The 20,885-nt window shown below is 44.7% G+C and overlaps 1 protein-coding gene across 1 annotated transcript; it reads right to left on the reverse strand.

Annotated features, from left to right (window-relative positions):
* Nucleotides 1-4,306: 4,306 nt before the first annotated feature.
* Nucleotides 4,307-5,901, reverse strand: SOCS2 (suppressor of cytokine signaling 2). The gene is made up of 2 exons (XM_074169096.1): nucleotides 5,757-5,901; nucleotides 4,307-4,755 (listed from the first exon to the last, which is right to left on the reverse strand). The coding sequence occupies exons 1-2, from the start codon at nucleotides 5,899-5,901 to the stop codon at nucleotides 4,307-4,309; spliced, it is 594 nt and encodes a 197-aa protein (XP_074025197.1).
* Between the last annotated feature and the right edge of the window lie 14,984 nt (nucleotides 5,902-20,885).

Genomic DNA, 20,885 nt, shown 5'->3' on the forward strand with positions numbered 1-20,885 from the left:
TACAACTGTTAGAATCCCTCAAGCCACTACTTCCTCTAGCAGTCAATATGATACTTAGATTTATTTTAATGACAGCAGAGTCAGCAGAAGTTTTATTTTACTTTATTTTAAATGGCTGTTAGACATGACACCCACATCTAAAGGTGTCTCTTCCCATTTCCATCATGTGTTTTGGCTTTAAAAGGTCAAAGCCCTGACACCTCTCAACTTACTTTCTGCTAGATCCTAAGCTTATAGCCAAAGGAAAAATCCATAGGAATTTTATCAGGAATACAGGGAAAAGTTCTTGAATAGCACATGTAAGTAAATAAAGCTTTTCTATGATCTTCAACAAGCTAATTTACCTGCAGAAACACTTTGCTAAGGCACGAGAGGTGGCTAAGGTAGAGGAATTCATGCAACTACAGAACCCTGTCCTTCCTATCGTATGTAGATTCTGTTCTCTTCTAAAGCTCCATAGATTTAAGTGATGAATAAGTTTGGGATTGTTTTAAGATATAAAAATAAACCCCTCTCTCCCCATATTCTAGTGAACAATTTTTCCTTCTTGCTAGTAATTATGTATTGTTTATCTAGAATGTGGTTACATAAAATATAATCAGGACAATACTGATGAGATCAGATTAAAATAAAATTAATTACAATGCAATGGGTGCAGCTGCTTGGTTACATTCCCACTCTACCCACCCATCTTGTACTTGGACCATTTTCTGTCTCTGGTGATAGTACAAACAGCAGCGAAATACAACTAAATACAACTAAAATGGAGCCACAGTTCACACTTCTGCTAGGTTTAGTGCTCAACCAAATACAGTAACCAATTCCATTTTGATCATTCATCTTGCAATTATTTTTTATTATTATTTTATTCAAGCATCACTTTTAGGATTGTGGGATTCTCAGCTTCCTTTAATTAAAATGAAGAGGTTTTCAGCAACTAACATTATAAACTGGAAAATCTGAAACCTCAAGCCTCAGAAATGAAAAACCAAACCAAAACATGGGATGAAACAAAAGGCTTAGGATTAAAATCCTTATCATGATTTTTGGTTGACTCATGGGCATTGAACCTGTGAAACTGGCTTTGCCAAACGCTCTCTACTAGCAATTCAAGATGACAGGTATCAGTTAGAAGCCATTTTTGGAATGTGAAGGGCCAGCAATTTAAAAGCTGGTGCTCTGAACCAGCCACAGCAACATCCATAAAGTAAAGAAAAAAAAAAAAAAGCACTGGAACTTTTAAAAAAATGTTTGGACAACATGATGGTGCCTGAAAATTCATGGGGTCTACATGAAAGATTTTTGTACCACTGTAATCTAATAATGTGCTATCCTTGGATTTTTTGTACCAGAACAAGTTATTCCTCTGTGCTGCATTAGAATGAAGCTGAGCTTGCAGTGAGTTATAGTGTGGTTTAGTTTTACTTGTGCAATGCATCAGCCCTAGGGCTGGCATCCTAATGAGGACAAGAACTATGCTTTCATACAAAGAGGACTAGTTCCCCCTCCAGTCTGTTCAAAATATTGTTCACTGCTTCAAGCACACCATAGCTACAGACCCTACTAATTCCTCGCAGTAACTAATACAAATGATGCAAAGTCTAAGTCAGTATGTTAAACGTTTGGTGACCTCATTCCACATCACAGTAACTACTCTATTATTTACAAGAATCACCACCTTTCACTTTACTAGTGCTCCTTGTCTTCAGCCTGCCGTTTGCCCTTGTGCTTTGGAGAACCATTAACAAAAAGCCCAGCAACCTGCCCTGCATCTGCTCCAGGTCGTTCCTCAGAGCTTGTCCCTGCCGTGAGGTACACCTGGCCTGTGACTGCTTACAGCAGGCTGCCAGCAATGAGCCATAAATCATTTCTGATAGGTACAACATGACCGTCTCAGTGCACCCCAAAGCTCTTACCTTCTCAGTCTGCTTGTTCCGGCATTGGTATTTGGGATTTTGAATCCCCAGGCCAGGGGCTAGCCTAAAGGGAATTTATTTTAAAGGATCTTAGCATAACATGTTCACCTCTGATACCCCAAGCATATCACAGCTAAGTATCACCTTGGGCTAAAAATGCCCACTAGTAGAAGGTTAACATAGCAGCGGTTAGCGCAATTCCTTACTCTAACAGGATTCCGTACAGCAGCTCTCTCATCTCAAGGTAGAGCTAGACAAGAACTGTAAGAAAACAAATTCATTAGAATGAAAAGGTTTCCCAGAAATACAGCTCTTTCCCGGGCACTGCTCACAGGAAAAGCTTCTCAGCTTCAGGTGGCAGTCCCTAGCAAGACAGATGACAAGCACAGGAGAACCACACGATTACAACACATACCTGGAATATGAGAGCTCTTCTGGGCTGCGTTATGTGAAAAACTTCCAACAATCTGCCACATTTTGGCAGGGCATGGGAAAAAAACTTACATAACAAAAGCTTTTGTCTAGTTTTTCAGGAGAAAATTCACCCCATTTCCATATTAAAGCTTACATTAAAAATGGGGAGAGAATTGAAGCTGTGGAGGAGGAGGGAGAAAAGCCACCTTTTCCACAGGGAGAACAACAATAGGTCAAGTATTTGCCATACCAAGGGACCACCCCCTCTGCCTTGGGTGCTTGGTGTCTTCCTCGTCTCAACGCCCCTGCTACTCGTTTCTACCAGCATGTTAATGACAAAACTGTACACCTAACACTGGCAATCCAGATGCAACAAAATAAGATGGTCAATGCCCCAGAGTTTACAGAGCAGTTAAGTCACAAGGAAAACAAGATTATTTTATGTTGTTTCTATTTCAGCCTGGGCAGGACTAGGTTACAGCAAGTCTTGACAACCCTCCTTGTTCAAACACAGGTCTATTTGCTTTAATTAAAAAGAAAGCTAGGGAAAGAGTTAAAACTATGAAATTGTTGACTGAGGTTGAATCTATGTCCTTGTTTCTCTCTTTACTGCTCTCCTATTACTCTCATCCTGGATAATTCTTCTATTAAATACTTTACATTTAGACTGAGGAGTGAGTACTGAGGATCTTAGTCCCTTGTCCCATTTGGAGGACCGCTGTAACAGAAAAAGTGATGTCCTGTGCTAATACCCAACTAGAGGAATTCAGCAGGCAGCCTCTAAGCCACTAATCTGAATGTAATCCAGCTATACCTTGGAACAGCACCACAAAGGCAAAGCGGGGGTATTCATCCTCACCGATACATGTGCATTTATTCGAGTTATTAGCTGGGAAATTATATAGGTTCATAAGATCACTGTTTCCTGAACAGCAGCAAATCCATACATACAAAGATTGGGAGATTGTTGTGCAATTTGATTTACTTTATTGAGTAATAGTCTGATAGCTACAATAATGAATCAGAAGGGAAAAAAAAAAAAAAAAAAAAAGAAAAAAAACCCAAACAACCCCCTCCAAAAAGACCCCCAAATCCATATTTCCCCACATTTTGGGAAACAAGCCGAAGAAAACATTCTACACTGTAGAAGACAGCTGTAACTGCTGATATCCATGCTTTGACATTGGAACTCAGCAACTGCAAGTCTGCAGCATACAGTCCTAAAGCCTCAACCAAAAGAGGCTTAATAGTAATAACATGGATATATCACCACTGGGAAGATGTTAAAATGTTAACAAAGATTCTGGGATACCAATCTGGTATAATCAGCAACATACTGGGTTCCTATGAAAGATGTGGCATTTCTCCTTAAGGTCAGTTTTTAGAGAACTTTGAAAAACAATGTTTTATTCTGATTACTTACAGTACTCCTTTGCTTGCAGAAAAGCACAAGAATTATAGTTCAATAAAAACTGAATAGATGATCACTTTTTTGACTGGATTTGATTAGTTGCATAACTTTGGCAAGATTATCACAGTGTGATCTAGTTAAGCTTTCAGGATTATACGAACACCAGCACCAAATTAATCTCAGAATCAGACAACTGAGATACTTATGCACTCTCATACATCTGACCAATTCTGTAGTCTCTCCCGGTCCCACTGCTTCAGTTAGCATTTGATAGTGCAGTATTTTATGCCATTGACAAAACAATACAATCTGGACAGATTCCTGGCTTCTCTCTCCTCACAAGAATAGCATGCCACCTTGTTGATCCCCCGAGGATGCAAGCTGGGATTATTCTACATAAAGTCTCCCTTTGTGGCATCTGAAATAAAAACCTTTCCCCCAGAACTGCCACTGTTTTGATAGTGAATTCCATGCCGAGTTGTACAACTGGTTACTCAGTTCTTTGGCTGATTTTAAAAATTGCATTTAGAAGTTACTCTACATTAGAGGCATTTAGAAAAGACATTTATACCTGGTATTGGTACTCTTTCAAGTACTCTTTTAGTCTTGTTGGTAATGGCAGCTCCCAGATCTGATTTGTACATTTGTTTATAGTTATTCTGCAGCGGTGTTGCAGAGACGGAGCAGACGTATAGAGAGGTTTGTTCAAGTAAAGATGAACTGTTCCATTTGAAGGTGTTTCGGTTCTGTCCTTGCACATAAGAACATAGTACTCAATCAAATGCACAACACTGTTGAACTGTTTAAGTCTAGATCTGACACAGGTGATAGAGTCCAGTCTAAACTTGCCATCTTGATATTCTATACGTAGATTAGTCGGTCCTGCTGATGTTTTTACAGAAATAGTCAGTAGATACTCTGAATGTGAACTATCCCTAACCAAGAAGGTCCCCTCAGGGGCATCCTGTAATCTCTCTTTGGCTTCAGCAACAGTCATGTTGCCCCAGTACCACCCTGTTAAAAGAGGAGACAAAGAAGGGTTTTGTTTGTTCCTGCTTGTTTGTTGCTTGTTTTTTTTTTTTTTTTTTTAAAAAGCTGCTCTTTGGTTGATATGCTCGTAATAACCCATTTCCTTTGCTGTTTGAAAGATACAGTCCTGCAGGCATTGTAAATTTTTATTTGCTATTTAAATTCATTTGCTTTACAATGCGTCTCGTTTTGACAGAGCCTTCCAGGTCACTGTTTACTTTCATATCTGTGCATACACACGCACAAACTTTCCTGCAGCGTCCTGCGAGGCTAACGCCGAAGCCGCAGACCCCCGGACCGCCCGTAAGGTAGCGGGGACGCGCACCGCGGCTCCGCGCTGCGCACACGCCCGCTGCGTCCGCACGGCACACGGTGGCAGCCCGCAAAAAGCCCGCTTTTGTGAACCCGTAGCAGGCTGTTGTTGAAATGAGCTTCGTTTAGCAATCAGAAGCAGAGAGGGGTAAGAAAACAACTTCGGCGGTGCGGCTGCGGTCCTAGCGGGGAGGCGATGAAGATAAAAGCCCTTCCCTCCGCCCGCGGAAAAGCCCCGCGCCCTGCGGAGCCGGGCAAGCCACCGCCACGCCAGCGAGCAAAGCGCAGGTACGCGGGGCCCAGGGGATGCGGTGGCGCCGCCGCCCGCTCCCCACGCCGCGGCCGCCCCGGCCGGCGGCAGCGCCCGGTCCTCGCCCGGCCGGCGATCCCGGGCTGCCGCCGCGGGCGGTGCTTTCGCTTCGACCGCCGGAGCCCGCGGAAGGTCGGAACCGCCGCTGTCCCTCGCCGCCCCGGGGCCGCGACCCCACAGCGCCCGGCGGCGATGGCAAGCGTCGCCCCGTCACACGCTCCCCCTCCCGGCCCGGCGGGGCTCCCCGCCGCACCGCTCCGCCTCCCCCGGGACAGCGGCGCGGCGGGCGGCAGCGAGCTGGACACTCCGGCGACCGCCACCGCCCCGGGCGCTCCCCTCTTCCCGCCCGGCCGCCCGGTCTTACCTGCCCGCCGCAGCTCCTCCATAGCCGCGGCCAGCTGCGCCGCCTCACAGGACTCCTCGGCAACGGGCGCCGCCGCCTCGGGGTGCCCCCAGCGCGCCCGGGAGCCCTCGGCGCTCTCCAGGGACTCGGCGGAGCGCAGGGTCATGGGGGGCGACGGCGGCGGCGGGCGCGGCCCCGCTCGCACGCAGGTCGAGGGCTGCCGGCGGGGAGAGGGCTCCGCTTCGCCGCCGCCGCCGCGGTGCTCAGCGCCGCGCCGGGTGCATGGCCCCGGTCCCCGGCCCGGGCGCCGCCTGCGAGCGGAGAGAGAGCGTGGTTAGCGGCGAGCCCTGCGAGAGGCGCTCCCGACGCAGCCCGTGCGTTTCTGGCGCTCCCGCTTCGGAACTTCCCAGCATCCAGAGGAGGGACCCGAGGCGAGAGATCACCTCCCGGCGGAGCGGGGGAGGGACATCTCCTCCCCGCTGCCCAGCCTACCCCCGGCTCCCCTCCGCCGGGGACGAGGCGGAGGCGGCGGCCCGCGAAGGTGGGCTCGCTTCATCGCAAGAGTAAACCCGCTGATGCGCTGCTCCCTCCGCCGCGGTAGGCGAGCCCGGCCGGCAGCGCTGGGGAAAGGGCGTTTGGAAAGGGAGGAGGTCGCGGGGGAGAGCCGAGCAAGTAAAGGTGCCAGTGGGAAGGGGTAACCGGGGAGCGGGGCAGGTCGCAGCCCCGGCGCCACCCGGGTTGCACGCCACGGTGCGTAGGAACGGCACGGCACTGGGAAGCCTTTCAGTAAGGTCATACGCGAAGTCGTACCTCTAGGAACGGGAGCCCGGCGTGGGCCGCACTCCCGGGGTGGGAACGAGCCTCTCCGGGGCCGCGGCGGGCCCGGGGGGCTGCGGGGCGGGTGCGCGGACAACGCCGGCTGCCGGGGCTCGGTCGCCGCTTGGGCACGGGAAGGGGCAGCGCAGCGGAGGGCGCGATATATTTAGCACGGGGCAGGAAACGTGCTTTTTCCGTTCCATTAAATGCTGATACTATAAAAAATTATCTTTCCGCTCGGCTGGATAGGGACGGGAGGGACAAAACCAGCCTTTCGCTGTCCCACTGTCACGCCGGTGGGAGTGACACGAAGCCGGGCAGCACTAGCGAGGGAGAGCCGAGCCGGCTTGGCCGGGGAGGAGGCTCAGGGGGAAAACTGGGACCCCCACCGGTGCTTGCGAAGCGGGCAGAGTCTCTACTCCCGGGTGGGCAGCAGCCGCAGGTGAGGGGTTATGCCGAGATGGCTCCTCCCGTCACAAGTGCCGCGGTGGCGCTCAGAAACTTTTCCAAATTAAACTTTATTGGCAGCCGATAGGTTGCTCTGCCGGGTTTCTATCGCAACATATGCAAGCAACCACCCGGCAACCACCCAGCAAAGCCCGTCCCCGTCCCCATCTCCCCCGCGCCAGACCTCCCGCCGCCGGCTCGGGCACCGGGCGCAGGTGCGCCTGTCACCAGAGCGGCGGCGGGCGCGGGGACGCGGGCCGCAGAGCCCCGGCACAGGTGGAAGCAGCCTTGCCGGGGGTGTCCGGGCGCGACCCGTTGCGAAGGGAGCTTGGTGAGGACGGAGGGTTTGCGAGGCGGTGGCAGCTAGCTGCGGCGGAGCGTCCCCCGGCAGGGACGAGGAGCGCCGGAGCAGCCTGCCTCCGGCGTCGGGGGAGCCTCCATCCAGCCTGTCGGCAGCTCCGTCCCAGGGGCAGGGCGGCGGGCTCTCCGCTCTCGAGGAGCGGCGGGGCGCAGGGGGACGGCGACGGGACTCACCCGAGGTCGGCGGGACGGGGCTGGGGCCGCCGCTGCCGCCGCCTGGAGGTGTGGGGGGATCAGGTTGTTCTCGCTCCCGGCGGCGTCGAGGGGGGGGTTGATACGGGGAGGCCGGGGAAGAAGCGTCGGGGCTGCGCTCGGGCAGACAGACAGGCTGCCGCTGCCTGAGGAGGATGGTGCTCCTGGGGAAACAACACCCTCCACTGCACTCCCCCCCACCCCCCTTCTCCTCTTCCCCCTCCTCTCCCCGGCGCGGGCGGTCTGTTCGCCTTTGATTGCGAGGCGAGGGCATCCTCCCCCCGCCGCTCTCCCCCTCCACAACCCCCACCCCCCGCCTTCCCGGGATGGCTACATACAAAGGCTGCTTTCCAGGAACTTTCCAGGAACCGCATCATGTGACAGGACCCGCTCCGGCGCCTCCACCGCGATCGCGGCCAGCCCGCCGGCCGACGCACCGAGCCGCCGCCCCTGTCACGCCGGGGCAGCGCTCGCCTAACCCTCCCCTCCCCGGGCTCCCCCCGCCCCTCTTTCCCCGCCGCCACCGCCCCCTTCACCTCCGCCTGCGGAGCCGCGGCGGCGAACAGGTCAGTGGCCGGGACCGCTGAGGTACCGGCGCGCGGGCGGCCGTTGGAGCCCGCCGGCGGGGCCGTGCTTCGCGGGGCGGCGCGCGCCGCCCCGCGAGGCACGGCCCCACCGGCGGGCTCCAACGGCCGCCCGCGCGCGGGCCGCGCGGCACCTCCTGAGGTAACCGGGCGAGCGCGGGAACGCCATTCCCTCCCCACCCTCCCCGGTCTCCTCCGGGGTGAGGGGCTGTCGGTCTGCTCCGGCGCCTGTAGCCGCGGGGTGAGGGCAAGGGGCTGCCGGCCTGCCCCGGCGGCCGTGGGCACCTGAGCACGGGTTGTGGCGGTGGCGGGGCCCGCCCTCAGGGCCGAGGAGCGCGTCAGGGGCCGGTGCCAGGAGCTGCGTGCCAGGGACTTGCGGCAGCCGAAGCTCCTGGGACACCCCACCCTGGTCTCCACCCCCCTTCACCCTCCGGCGCTAAATACCTCGTTGCTACAAACAGCCATTACCCTCCGATGCGCGCGCCGCTCCTTCTCCCCCCCCCTCTTCCCCTCCGCGATTTTTTTTTTAATTATTTTAATTTTTTTTTTTTTTTTAATAAACCCGAAGCTGGTTTTCGACGCAAAGATGATTGATTGCTCCGCGGGTGCTGGTCGGTAAACTAGCCGCCTTCCGCCGCTGCCCGGGCCGACTTTAGAAAGACACATACACAACAAAAAAAAAAAAAAAAAAAAAAAAAGGAAAGAAAAGACGGGAAACAAAGCAAAAGTAGCCGTATTAGTCTCACCCCTGCCCCGGCAGTAGGTCAGGGCTCCCTGCAAATTGCACAGCGGCGTTTGGGAGAGAGTATTTTTCGGGTTTGACGGGAGAAGGATTAAGGGGTGCCTTTTTAAAGTCCTCAGGGAAAAAAAAATAAAATGATAGAAAATAATCTCTTTAAAAATCGGGGAGGAGGGGGTGGAGGGAAGCCTTTGTTATCAAAGAGATAAATGAATATGTATTAGGCTGGACGGTCTGGCTGAGGGAGCGGGGCAGCACCGGCTCCCCTGCACCACAGAGAGCTCCCACAGGGACACCCCCGTCTTGGGTCGTAGACCCCAGTAACTCCCGAAATTCAACGTTTCTTTCTCAAAAAAAAAAAAAAAAAAAAAGAGACCGTGGAAGACAGCTCCTGACGGCTTCTGTAATAGATATTTAGAATTTTTAAATGTAAGGTGAAGAGCATGTAGAGTTAATAGTTCTCTTAAAAAATAAATTCTGTATTTAGTAATAAAAGTGGATTCATCTGAGGGGGAAAAAATTACTTTGTTAAGTGAATTGGTCAGTATGGTTTCATCTGTTTGTAATGCCTAGGTGCTTTTGAATTTAATTTATTCAGTTTAAGAAAAAAGGTGGTTTTAATCACTGACAGCACCGCAGATTTGAAATTAGGTTTGAGGAACAAACATTGGCTTTCTTACTTAAGCATTCTCAGAAATGATTTAAAACAATTTAGGTCTTGAAGATCATTCTTGTGCCTGTTTTCATCCGTGCAGTTCGGATAGTCTCAGATTCAGCCTCCAGTGACTCTTGTGGAATCCCTACAAATTTTTCATTGGGTAGATGTGAAGAGGAGAGAGAATATGTCTGTGTCCTTTGAAATTTAGTTGACAGTTCTGCTACTGGTGGTGTGAGAGCTTGCGTAAAATCTAATTTACTTTTTCAGAATTGCACTGGCTTCATTATGCTCAGAAGAGGAAAAAAAAAAAAAGGAATACAGATCTATTTTTATTACTAAAGTAATTCCCTATATGTATATGCAGACACCGAGCTTTTGCTCAAAAATATGTGATTTTGATACAATAGTGTTCAGATTAGGGCTATTCCCTCAAAGTTCACTATTTCATCTTGGAGAAATGGAATGCATCTTGTCTAGATACAGAGCCGCTTTTTTACAGCTTTGCTGTAGTTCTCTTTCCCTGTGTTATTTATTAATGGCATTTTTATGTGGATAGTATCTCAAGACTTCCTTTGCTTCTACTGTTTATTCGTCACTTGAAGTCATAATAATTTGTTTCTAAAACCACAGCTGGCTGCTATAAAGGCAGAGAGAGGAAGACCATGATTTATGTGGTGAATGAGAAACAAGAACAGAAGAATGTAATAAATATTTGTTACTTAAAACTTCAGGTATTGTTATGAAAAAGGCAGAATTAAAATAAAATAGGCAGTATATCAGCAGGAACTTTCCTAAACAGAGTTCTGTCAATTTTTTTCATGAGAAGTTAATGTCTTTTAAAAATAGTACTAAAGATCTGATAAATTTACAAGAGTAATGAAATTCAAACTTAAAAACTGCAAATCGATCTTTAAATGACACTTTTGGCACCTCATAAGAGTACTTCGGTTCACAGTTACCTTTATTCTCTGGTATGAGACTTCCGTAAGTACTATAGGCTCGGTGGAATAAGTTAGTATTTCACTGTTTCTTTCAACAATGTTAGTTAGCTGGTTTTCTCCTCTGTCTGCGTGAGTCTTTCACACAGTCACAGGGGAGAAAAAAATAATTTTTAAGTGTAAGAAAAGGTGATTAAATTAAATTACTTTGGGGATTATGGGCCACATGTGGTGCATTAAACTACTTTAAGCTACTTTTTAGCTTCTTTAGCATTAGGATGTTTAATACATACTTGGTCTGCCTTAAGTGTTTTACTATATAAAAAATTAGAATGGAGTAGGAGAAAGATGTGAAATGGAGAAAGAAAAGAAGCAGCACGGAGATCTCAGATTCTGAAAACTTAGCTTTCCATCAAGTAAACAAAAAAAGTTTTTTTAAACAAACAGTAATTCTTCGAAACAGAGTCACTAATATGAAGAGAAAATCAGTTTATACAAATAGGGATTTAAAATTTGTAAGTACAATTCAAGCCAAGTGCTTTATTTATTTTTAGTCTGTGTGTTTTGGGGTAACAATTCTGGGACAGATATTGTCTGTATGTATACAGTTACGAATTCTTCTGAGCCAGTTTTAGAGGCGTACCATCCAACTGGAGATGAAAGGCACAAACTTACGGAATCTCTGATTTCTTTTTCAGATACTTTCTTCTGTGCATGAATGTTTTGGTTTGGGTAATATATCATCCATATATTAGATATTTTTAATCGAGATTTATACTAGTAGCGAAAACATGAACATTAAGAGTTCTTGAAAATCACAAGCAGAATTTATTATGTTTCTGACTTGTTTTCAGATGTGTGTGCTCAAAAAAAGAAGGGGAGGGACGAGTAGATTTACTTTTTATTTTTCTTTTAGGCAAAAATCCCTTTCATGACCAAGGAAGGAAGCAGCAACGTTTTTACAATTGCCTGAAGTGCCTGTTGCTAGAAATGCTTTTCACTTTGTTCCTGAAAAGTATGCCAAATTTACTGGAGAGCTAGCACGCTGATTTATTTATATAATATGACGTGAGTGGAGGAGGGGGTAATGAATTTTTGGCTCAGCTGCTTTTGCTAAATTTGCTTTGATTTGCTGAAAAGGTTTACTGATTTCTTTAGCTAGATTTATCTAGCTACCTGAAAGAATACAAGGGGCCTTTACTTGCTCTCTGCATCCTCTCTTCCCAAAGATGCAGCACAGAATATCCATTATCCATGACATACCATTTGATCAGATAAAATCTGCTTTAGTTAAAAGGCCAGCTATTGCTTATCACATAAGTCCATTTATTGACCATATTTTGACAACTGTTTACCTGAACTGATCTAAATAACAATGTATTACTGCCATGGTTCCTCCCTGTCCTGTGATTACAGTGATCAGGCAGCACGTCTGGTTCTCAGACAAAGAAATATGAATATTGAGCTTTTATTTCAAGCAAATTAGAACAAGTTAATTGTAGCTCTGCACCACAAACAAGGTCCACAGTGTGAGCCCTTAGAGAATTTCTCACTCAGCAGTCAGGAGGAAGGTTTGCTTGTTTCACAGAGTTCCTAAACCATAATAAATACAGCAGAGAGAAGTAAAGTATTTTCATAAATGGGATCACTTCCCTTTTTCCAGCTTCCCAAGGAACAGAATGTTTTGATGAAATAAATTATGATGTATACCAAACAATTTTACTCTTAACCAGCTGCCACCTTATTTCCTGCCATTTTTGTCTATTCAGATGTGAATGCTTTATCTTTCTTGAGAAAATACATTTGGTAAAAGAGAATATTCAAAAATTCAGTGAATAATATCTATGAATCAGTGGTGTTCTAAAAGAAAACCAGCAGTTGTAATTTGAAAGCAAACCATCAAGAGATAGCCCTATGAGAGCAGTACTTTGAAATAACATCCAGATTATTTTCTTTCAGGGACGGTCGAAAAAAAAAGAAGGATCATTTCCTTCAGTTCAGTGGATAGGTAGATGGATAATCACTGGCAAGCATGAAACTCTGACCAGAAAAAGACGGCATTTAAATCCGTCTGTCATCTTGTCATATGCTTTATACTATTTAAAACTTACAGTAGCATCTAAAGGCCTCAACTGCATTGAGTAAGAAGTTATTTAGCCATACTTAGGATCTTCAATTAAAAGCATTAAACGTAGTGCTTTTATAGTTTCTCTAATTTACTATTTACAGTTCAAAGTAAAAAAAAAAACAAACCCAAAACGTAAAAATAATTTTGCTGGACTTGTTAAGGAAAAGTGGAATGTGGCGACACAAGGTACAAAGTATAAAAAAGATAATTTACACAGCAGTTTTTACCTTATACTGTTAGGCTTTGTAATAACCAGTGAGCAGAATTCTGTTCTGCCCCTGCTATTCTGTGAACTATGCAATTTCCCTCTGACTAGAACTAGCTAAATATTGCTGAAAGTTACCCGAGGATAATTGGTAAATTTACATGCTTTGACAGCATTTTCTTCCGTATCATGCTTCCTTTTTATGAATACGATAGAAAAAAAGACTACGTGCAAGAACCATTTTGATAGCAGTCATTTTAAACAACTACTAGGAGAATATATGCTATGGATTTTAATATTCAGATTACCATATAAGTTGCTGTGACTGTAATATTTATTTACCTTGATTTTTTGGCTGAGAAAGCGTGTCTATGCCTGAGGAAGAGAGTAGAGAGAGAGAGATATATACACACACATACACCTGTACATACACACGTTCACAACCACCCTCTTTGAAGTTCTGGATTTTTTGAGAAATGTATATTCTTGTCTTTGTTTTAGAAAAATCCTAGAGATAGCACAGCTGAAAGCACTCTGAAATCTTGCATTCTCTTCCTAGATGCTGCCAGAAAAAACAAGCCTTTTATGCTTGAGGAGGCTTGAGAAGTTTTCTTGCCAGTTGCGAGTCCTGCTTCTCAAAGTAAAAGAGAGCAAGTAATGTCTGTGAAAAAAGTTTTCCTGACAGACGGCATGCAGGCAGCAATCCTGGGCTCTGCCAGTTCATAAGTAATGAAAGTTCCTTTGTTGGCGAAGAGACAGTTCTGAAACTAATAAGGAAAATTAAAACAGGTGATGCGGTGGCTATCTCCGAAGGAGAGAGTTTTGAGTGCAAAAGTAAAATGAAGATGAAGAAGAAACTGGGTTATGTGTCTCTGAATAAATGATCTCCCATCAGAAAAAGATTAATTCTAAATCACTGTTCTAGTTCTTTTATTAAAGATGGTTTAATTCACCCAGAGCTATTTGGCCTTGAGGATGAATTCCTACAATTAAGTGTTTATGATTGAAAGTGCTGCCATGGAAAGCAGACAGATGAATATCATTTCAGGAGTACTGTGAATCATTAAATGAGTTGTAGAACCTTTTCCTGGGCATGAGCCACTTTTAAATTTCAGACTAAGGCTATAATAGACTTGAGCATAAGGCCTGATGTGTTGCTGTATTTAGGAGTTTGAATAACAGGGTAATCAACGTGTACTAATGTGTTCATATAATTTTAAACTTCTTACAGTTAATTGAAAATATGCTGCCTGTGGTATGTCTGTATGCTGCTTGGATCAAATACATTTTTCAGATTAGTACATTAAGTGTTAGTGTCAGGTAATGAACTTAACCTGCCTCTGACGTGTTGACTTCTTTTGGCTCAAGACAGGCATGGCTGCTTTCCCTGCTTCAGCATAAAGAGAGGCTGGACGTGGAATACAAAGCTGAACAGATGACAAGAAAACAGTGCTAGCTGCCAACTACCTTCTCTCTCTTCATCATGATTAGTGCTTGGGTGTTTTTTTGTCAGGAAGGCTCAAGGCATCATCCTACAACCTATTGGCATGTTGGGAGGATGTAAACTGAAATACAGGCCAGACAGACAGACTGGCATTTTTTGGGCTCAACAGAGGAAACAGACACAGGGCTACTCTTCCTGGTTAAGGAAAGAGCATTGGTCCACAGCTCGCCTTTTCTTGGTTCTGCCTGCCCATTCCCAGGATTGCTTGCCCCTCCTGTAAGCAGTTTTGCCAGGCATGTAGAAATTAAAGCTCATACAGTACTAGATAAAATTGTATAGACTGCTCGAGGCAGTTACTGTCTCCCCTTATACTGTACCTGAACCACCCTTGCCATGGCTCTGGCAGAGCGCTGCCTGCAGCAGGGGTGAGAAATTAACTCGCGCATCTCCTCCTAAACAACTCCGGCTTTCAGTCTGGTGAGTTAAGATCCACCCCAGTTTCAGCGTGGCTCAGAACTGCGGTCATTCAGGAGCAGCTTCATGAGCTGGTTTGGTCGTGAGATGGCAAATTCTGTCACGGGGTGGGGTGAATGGTTGAGGATGAGAGTAGTAACTCCTTCAGCCATCTGATTTTAATCCCTTACCATATGTGACTTGAAGTCCTTAGATGCCCTCTACTGCCATATACCAGAATTAACAGATGGCTCTGTGTAACCAAATTCGGATTTGCTGAAGTTTATTATTTCTCTGTCTTCATAAGTGAATGGGGGAGGGGAAATAATATCCATAATTATTACAAAATACACAGAGCCTTTTATAAAGTGTGAGTTTGGGCTAGACATCTTTTCTGACTTCCAGTGCCATTGCCCTGTATTTCAAAATTTTAACACTATTTTTAGCATTCTCTTCAGAGCTCACTTCTCTGATAAATTATCCCTCTGGGAATAAATTTGATCCAGAAAGATGCCTGAGGCATAGCAGAATTTTTCCCCGACATTTCAGGCCACATCATGCTAGACGGAAAGGAGCTGCAAAACCTGCTGCTGTAGATCAGTCTCTGTTCTGAAAAGGAGCTGAAGGATGCATTTAGCCATCGGATGTATCGTTTGCATAAGACAGAATGGCAGGCAGGAGTCTGTGTCTAAAATGGAATAAGAATGAAATTCCTGTCCCACGTTTGCCTGTGTTAGGACAGATTTTATGTGCTGGCAGACACAGAGCAATCCCAAATCAAACAGAACTAATCATAGAATCATAGAATCACTCTACAGGCTCTGAGAATCAAGTGTTTCTGTGCTGCTTGAGCTTTAGCTGTGTTGGTTGTGTCATCTTCTTTTCCCTTCTATAAGGAAAACCCAGCAGAACAATCCCACCTTTAATTCCCCAGTCCAGGTTCCTAATGCTGATTTGACTGAGTGGGTTTGGTCCAAAGGAAATTAGCAGCCATGTTTTGTGTACGTTTTTAAATGTGCCTCACCTTTTCTGAGGACAGTCTGTTACTGGTCGCTTTACTCTAGGTGGTTGCCAGTGATGTTACAGAAAGAAGTAGCCATGGCGGGAGGGAGCATGAGTTTTCCAGTGGAACACGCGGTAGTGGGGATCTCCTGCAGGTAAGTGAAGGGGGCACATGTACAGAGGACGTGCAGGAGGGCCTCTGCCAGGCTGACACAAAGGTAAAGCCTGGGTTCATTGAAGGGGGGAGCTTTCACACTGTGCTTTCTTTTCCCTCCAGCACAGCCCTCCACTTGCAGGCACACTGGTCTAGAATATGCTACTTACATTTTTCAGGAGCTTTTGTAATTTTTCCAAAACATAATCTCAAACTAACAGAAGTCCATAGCAAAATCTTGTTGTGAATGGGGGCTTTGTTCTGTGACACAATTTCTGAAAAACGCCTGGCCCTCTGTTAGCCATTGCATAAAAGGCTGAAACATTAATTTGTTCATATGCTTTTGTTTTCAGCGTGTTCATTCCTTCAACCCCCTGCCTTTCTCCAAGAAATACGTGAAGCTCTTCAAGTCCTTCTGGCAGGTGGGCTGCCTGATGGTATAAATTGGTATAGCTTCACAGATTTGCCACCATAACAATGTGGTCCATTGCATATATTTTTACTAGATCCGTATTTTTCCAATTTCTTCATGTTCTTTCAATGGCATTTATTTTTCTGTCCATCAGGGAGTGGAATCCTGTACCCAGAGAATGTAAATAACAGCTGTTTCCACTCAATTTGCATTTATATGCTTAACACTTCAAAATAGATTATTTCTAGAAGCTTTCACAATCTAGTCAAAATTCCTACTTAGTCAGAGGTACTAGTGAGATGTTAATGAAATCCCTTTGGGCTGGCTGATGGAAGAGATGCAGCAATAACAATGAAATTCCCCAAACGACTGATCAGTTACGCTGCTGACAGTTAATCTTCAGCAATCAATAGAAGCTTATCTTTTAATCTCCTTGGGCATTTTCAGGATCAGTTCCTTGGGCTGTTCTAAGGGGGCAAGAGTATGCCAGGTAAGGAGATGAATTGTTAAAAGACCTGTGCTGAATTGGCGGTGTATTTCTAGCAAAATTAATTTATCATATGAGTACAGCTGAAAAGGAAAAAAGAAAAAAAACGACACCTGGCAAGCTATTTAAAGCGAACATCTTATGTGCCAGTGTCACAGATTTTTAAATAAATAAACTCCTTATGTTCTGAGAGCAACCAAAACACAGCTCTTTGATTTTTATACCACTATTTTCTCTTGTTGACATTTCACTAACCCTGAAATGGAAACACAACATTTTTATTTAGTAATGCTTAAATGAAGATTTTAAGAATTATGTCCAATTACTGTTTTTTTCCTCCAGAAAACTTTGAAAGCCTTTCACCTCATTATTTTGCCAAATGCCTCAACTCGAACCATTTCTTTAAATTTCTTTGATGCTCTGAAGGCTGAGAATTACAGAACATTGACATTTAGTGACCTTTGATGTGGTTCATTTACTCCGATGTGGACTGTTGAAGAAGATGCTTGCTCCTGAGTCCAGATTCTGTTTGAAGTTACAGAAATGCACTTTCTTCTCTGCATGTTTAGTTTTGTTTATCCAGAAGAAAAAATCCTTTTGTTTTTACAGGAGTCTCAACTCGAGCATCTCTGAACTGGACTGGACAGTCTTGATGACTCAAATTGCTTGGAGAGAATAGTAATTATGCGTCTGAGTTGCTGGTTTTGCCAATCTCAATAAGCCTGTACCAGACTCATTCAGCTTTAGTAGTCTGAACAAAGACCATCTGAGTTCAGGTTATGCGTAAAAATGATGTGGGTCCCAACTACCTGATTTCAGAGGATGTGCTTGTATTTCTAAATAAAGTCCCTGCTGCCAAGAGGCTTGGCTTATATTTACACTAGCTGGGGCTAGTTCCTTCTAGAACAGACTCCTATACTGGCATCCCAACAGTACTCCTTGGAGTCTTTCTGGTCCCCCTATAGACCCAACATGTAATTCTAATTTTTTCTCTATCTTTTTCAGTTTGAGGTATCTGAAATTATGTGAAACTGTACTGCAGCCTGTGAGAACGAAGCTTCCCTAGCATGAAAGTGTGAGTATGTATTGCGTGTTTTGGGACCTGGTAATGTTTGTGGGTGCACAGTCAGCTTGAGCTGTTTAGAAGAGCACGTAGGATAAAAATCAAGCAAGATGTGATCTTGGGAACAGTGCTTGGTATGAACTCTCCCTGCAGGGGTGCCCAGCCATTGCTTTGAAGAGGGATGGGCAGAACAGGGGGAAGTAAGGAAGAGGTGTGGGCATCAGCAGCCGGAGCTTGAGGTTGCCCCTCAGCCTGCAGCAGTAGGGACGTGCTCAGGGGGGACCCTGAGTACCAGTCTGCTGCTGGGGACCACCTGCCTGAGGTAAAGCACAGACACAGGTATTTTGAATGCGGGATAAACGCTTCACTCTTAAAGAAATACAAGTCTTCTCATGTATCATTTCCAAAGTCATGAGTTAAAATCTCGGTCATACTGAATCAAAACACTCACCCAGATCCAGCAATTCAAGGTTTTGCCCTTGGTCTGGACGAGCACTGTGTAGGTATTAAGCACAGCTGCTCTCCATCAGGACTGCCACTGCCCTTCTCTTCACAGACCATTGTGTCACCTTTCAGCCTCAGCAGTGGCCTCTTTGGGTTCATTTCTAATATTTTTCTTCAACAAATATGGCCACATAAAGTCCATGAATTGTAACCCATGCAGCCAGGATATAGCATGTTTATTTTAGATTTGAACATACAAATACATGCTCTAGAAAGGGAATTTCTCTGTTGTTTTTCTTATCTCTGCTTATGGTGCACTTACCATGAATTTTGTTTGCACTGTGCCTTTACTCTGGATAGGAAATCCTTTCTCTTAATCCAATTCTAAAGTTTGTGGAACTTGTTGCCACCCTCAGTTTCCCCATCGCTAATGCCAGGATTTTAACTGTATGAAAAACAGCATAGGGGAAAGGGCATTTTATAAAGATATGAGGTGTTTTTGCGAAATAACAAGTGAACACATACTTGAACCAGTCAGGATTAAAAATTACAAAATAATAAAAAATATGAAGAGGGATGTGAAGCCCTATGTTATGGTATAGTGACCAACTGTTAACTAATTAGGGGTCAAGGAGAATTTTTTCCCGGCATTAGTTTATTATTCAGTTGAAATCTCCAGTGTGTCTTAACTAAAGCAGAAGGTGAAGAGGATGAGGCTCTGATGCAGTATAACTCCTACAGATGTTGACTTCAGAAAAATGCTACTGGCTTATTATTTGTTTAAACAAATACAACAAATTTGAATGAGAAAGACTAGCAATATTTAAGAAACACTAATCTTTATATGAAACTATAAAGCTCTGTTTTGTTAGCGTTACTGAGTAGGAAATAAATGTTTGCACAGTAGGTTCATACTTTAATAGTTTTACTTAGGTTAATTTTTATTCTACGCTATAATGGCTTAATGTAGTAGCCTAATTTAACAGTCACTTTTCACTGTTCATTTAAATTTTCTGTGATACTTACATGGTTAAATTTTTATTATTTTTGGCAGAAGAGATGTTAAAAAACAGCTCTTTCAGATTTTTTTTTTTCTGTGCTATCTCATATTTTGCTGGTAGGGAGATTCTTTTGCTGAGGAATTGTAAACTTTGGTAGCAGTCAAAGCTGGCCTTATTCAAAATGGTAAACTGCCTCTAACCCAAGACTGTTTTTCATCTTGACAAGCAGTAAAGCTGAATATAAGCACAACTGTTTTCTGTATTTAATACTCCTTTAATTTTTCAGAAAGACGAGTTGGCAACATTTCTCAGTTTTATAGGCCATTCCAGCCTCCTGTGGTGCCTCTAGGTGATGAACAACTTTGTGATACACTGATTATCATTTCTCACCTACATCATGACACTGAATAAAGTGGTACCTCGGGCCATAAACTTTTACATTCCTAGAAGGCAGGCAATGCAAAGCTGCTGACCAGACACGCTCTTTGGTTCACGCAGCTTCCACACAGCTCCTGCCTTCTGACCTGCAGTGTCCTAATAGCTGTAGTTATATATAGTGGAACTAACATTCTGTGTAAATTGTATTTAAATTTGCAGATAATTCTGCGCAAATTACCCCATAAATTATCATTTATTGTGTTCATTTTTCTAGAAGTACCTAGAGGTAACAGTTGGGATCATGAGCTCATTAGAAGAGATGCTATAAAGATAGATAAACTATCTTATTTCTCCTGTGACTACACTCTGAAGGAAACAAAAAAGTAACAGCTTGAGCATTATCTTTTAGCGTTGGAGGGTTGATTAAATATACAGAGGTAAGATTAAAATCCTATGCGTGATTTATTCAAAAGTACAAATTAAATCTGCGTGAGTTAATCTATAGAGAAAACAAAGAGTTCCTATATATGGACTACCTGCTATTGAAGGCTAGCAGAAACAGCAAATACGTTTTTATCTTAAGTGGAGTATTTTTCTTGTACATATATGCTCTCTTACATTAAAAAACAAAAACCAAACCCAAACACTAAGACTGCTTTCATTTACTCCGATACAGGCATGATTCTCCACTAAACTTCATCCTCCCTTCACAGACGAGAAGGAAGAAGCACCTCCAGAGAACAGTATGTGTGACGCATTCCAGAAAGTAAAATCTTAAAATAAAATCAGCTGCCTTGTATAGGTACTTTTTTTGTGTGTCAATTGACTATAAGGGGAGCCTACAAAGATTAACTCAGGCTTAGATGTCTAATTAGTTGCTGTCTCAATCTTAGCGATGAATCCAACTTTTATGTATTGTAGGTACACAATTTGCCTGATGTTTATTCTAGTGCTTGGCCGGCTTTCAGTCAATTTTAATATATTGTAGCATTAAAACAAAATATACATCCTCCATTACAGCAGAGGAATGCAGCCTGCATCTATTTGATCACTTCATTATATAACTCTGTACTCATTTTGAGGCTGGAATGAGCACGTGAGCAATTACAGCAAAGCAGCTGCTGAAATTCACAAAGATGGGAATAACTGAGAAAAGCCGTGTTGGCTTTAAACAGCGATCGTTACTGTGACTTAGAGCAGAGCTGCAGCAGCGATATCTTCTGGTACAGCAGAATTTAGACATGG

The sequence above is a fragment of the Numenius arquata genome, chromosome 2 (genome assembly GCF_964106895.1).
Source record: "Numenius arquata chromosome 2, bNumArq3.hap1.1, whole genome shotgun sequence".
Classification (NCBI taxonomy): Eukaryota; Metazoa; Chordata; class Aves; order Charadriiformes; family Scolopacidae; genus Numenius; species Numenius arquata.

Bases quoted from the DNA above. Each gene is read 5' to 3' on its own strand.
- SOCS2 (XM_074169096.1), bottom strand. From the start codon at position 5,901: ATGACCCTGCGCTCCGCCGAGTCCCTGGAGAGCGCCGAGGGCTCCCGG. The intron at 4,756-5,756 runs GTAAGACCGGGC...CTCTTTTAACAG, and splicing joins GGAGGAGCTGCGGCGGGCAG to GGTGGTACTGGGGCAACATG.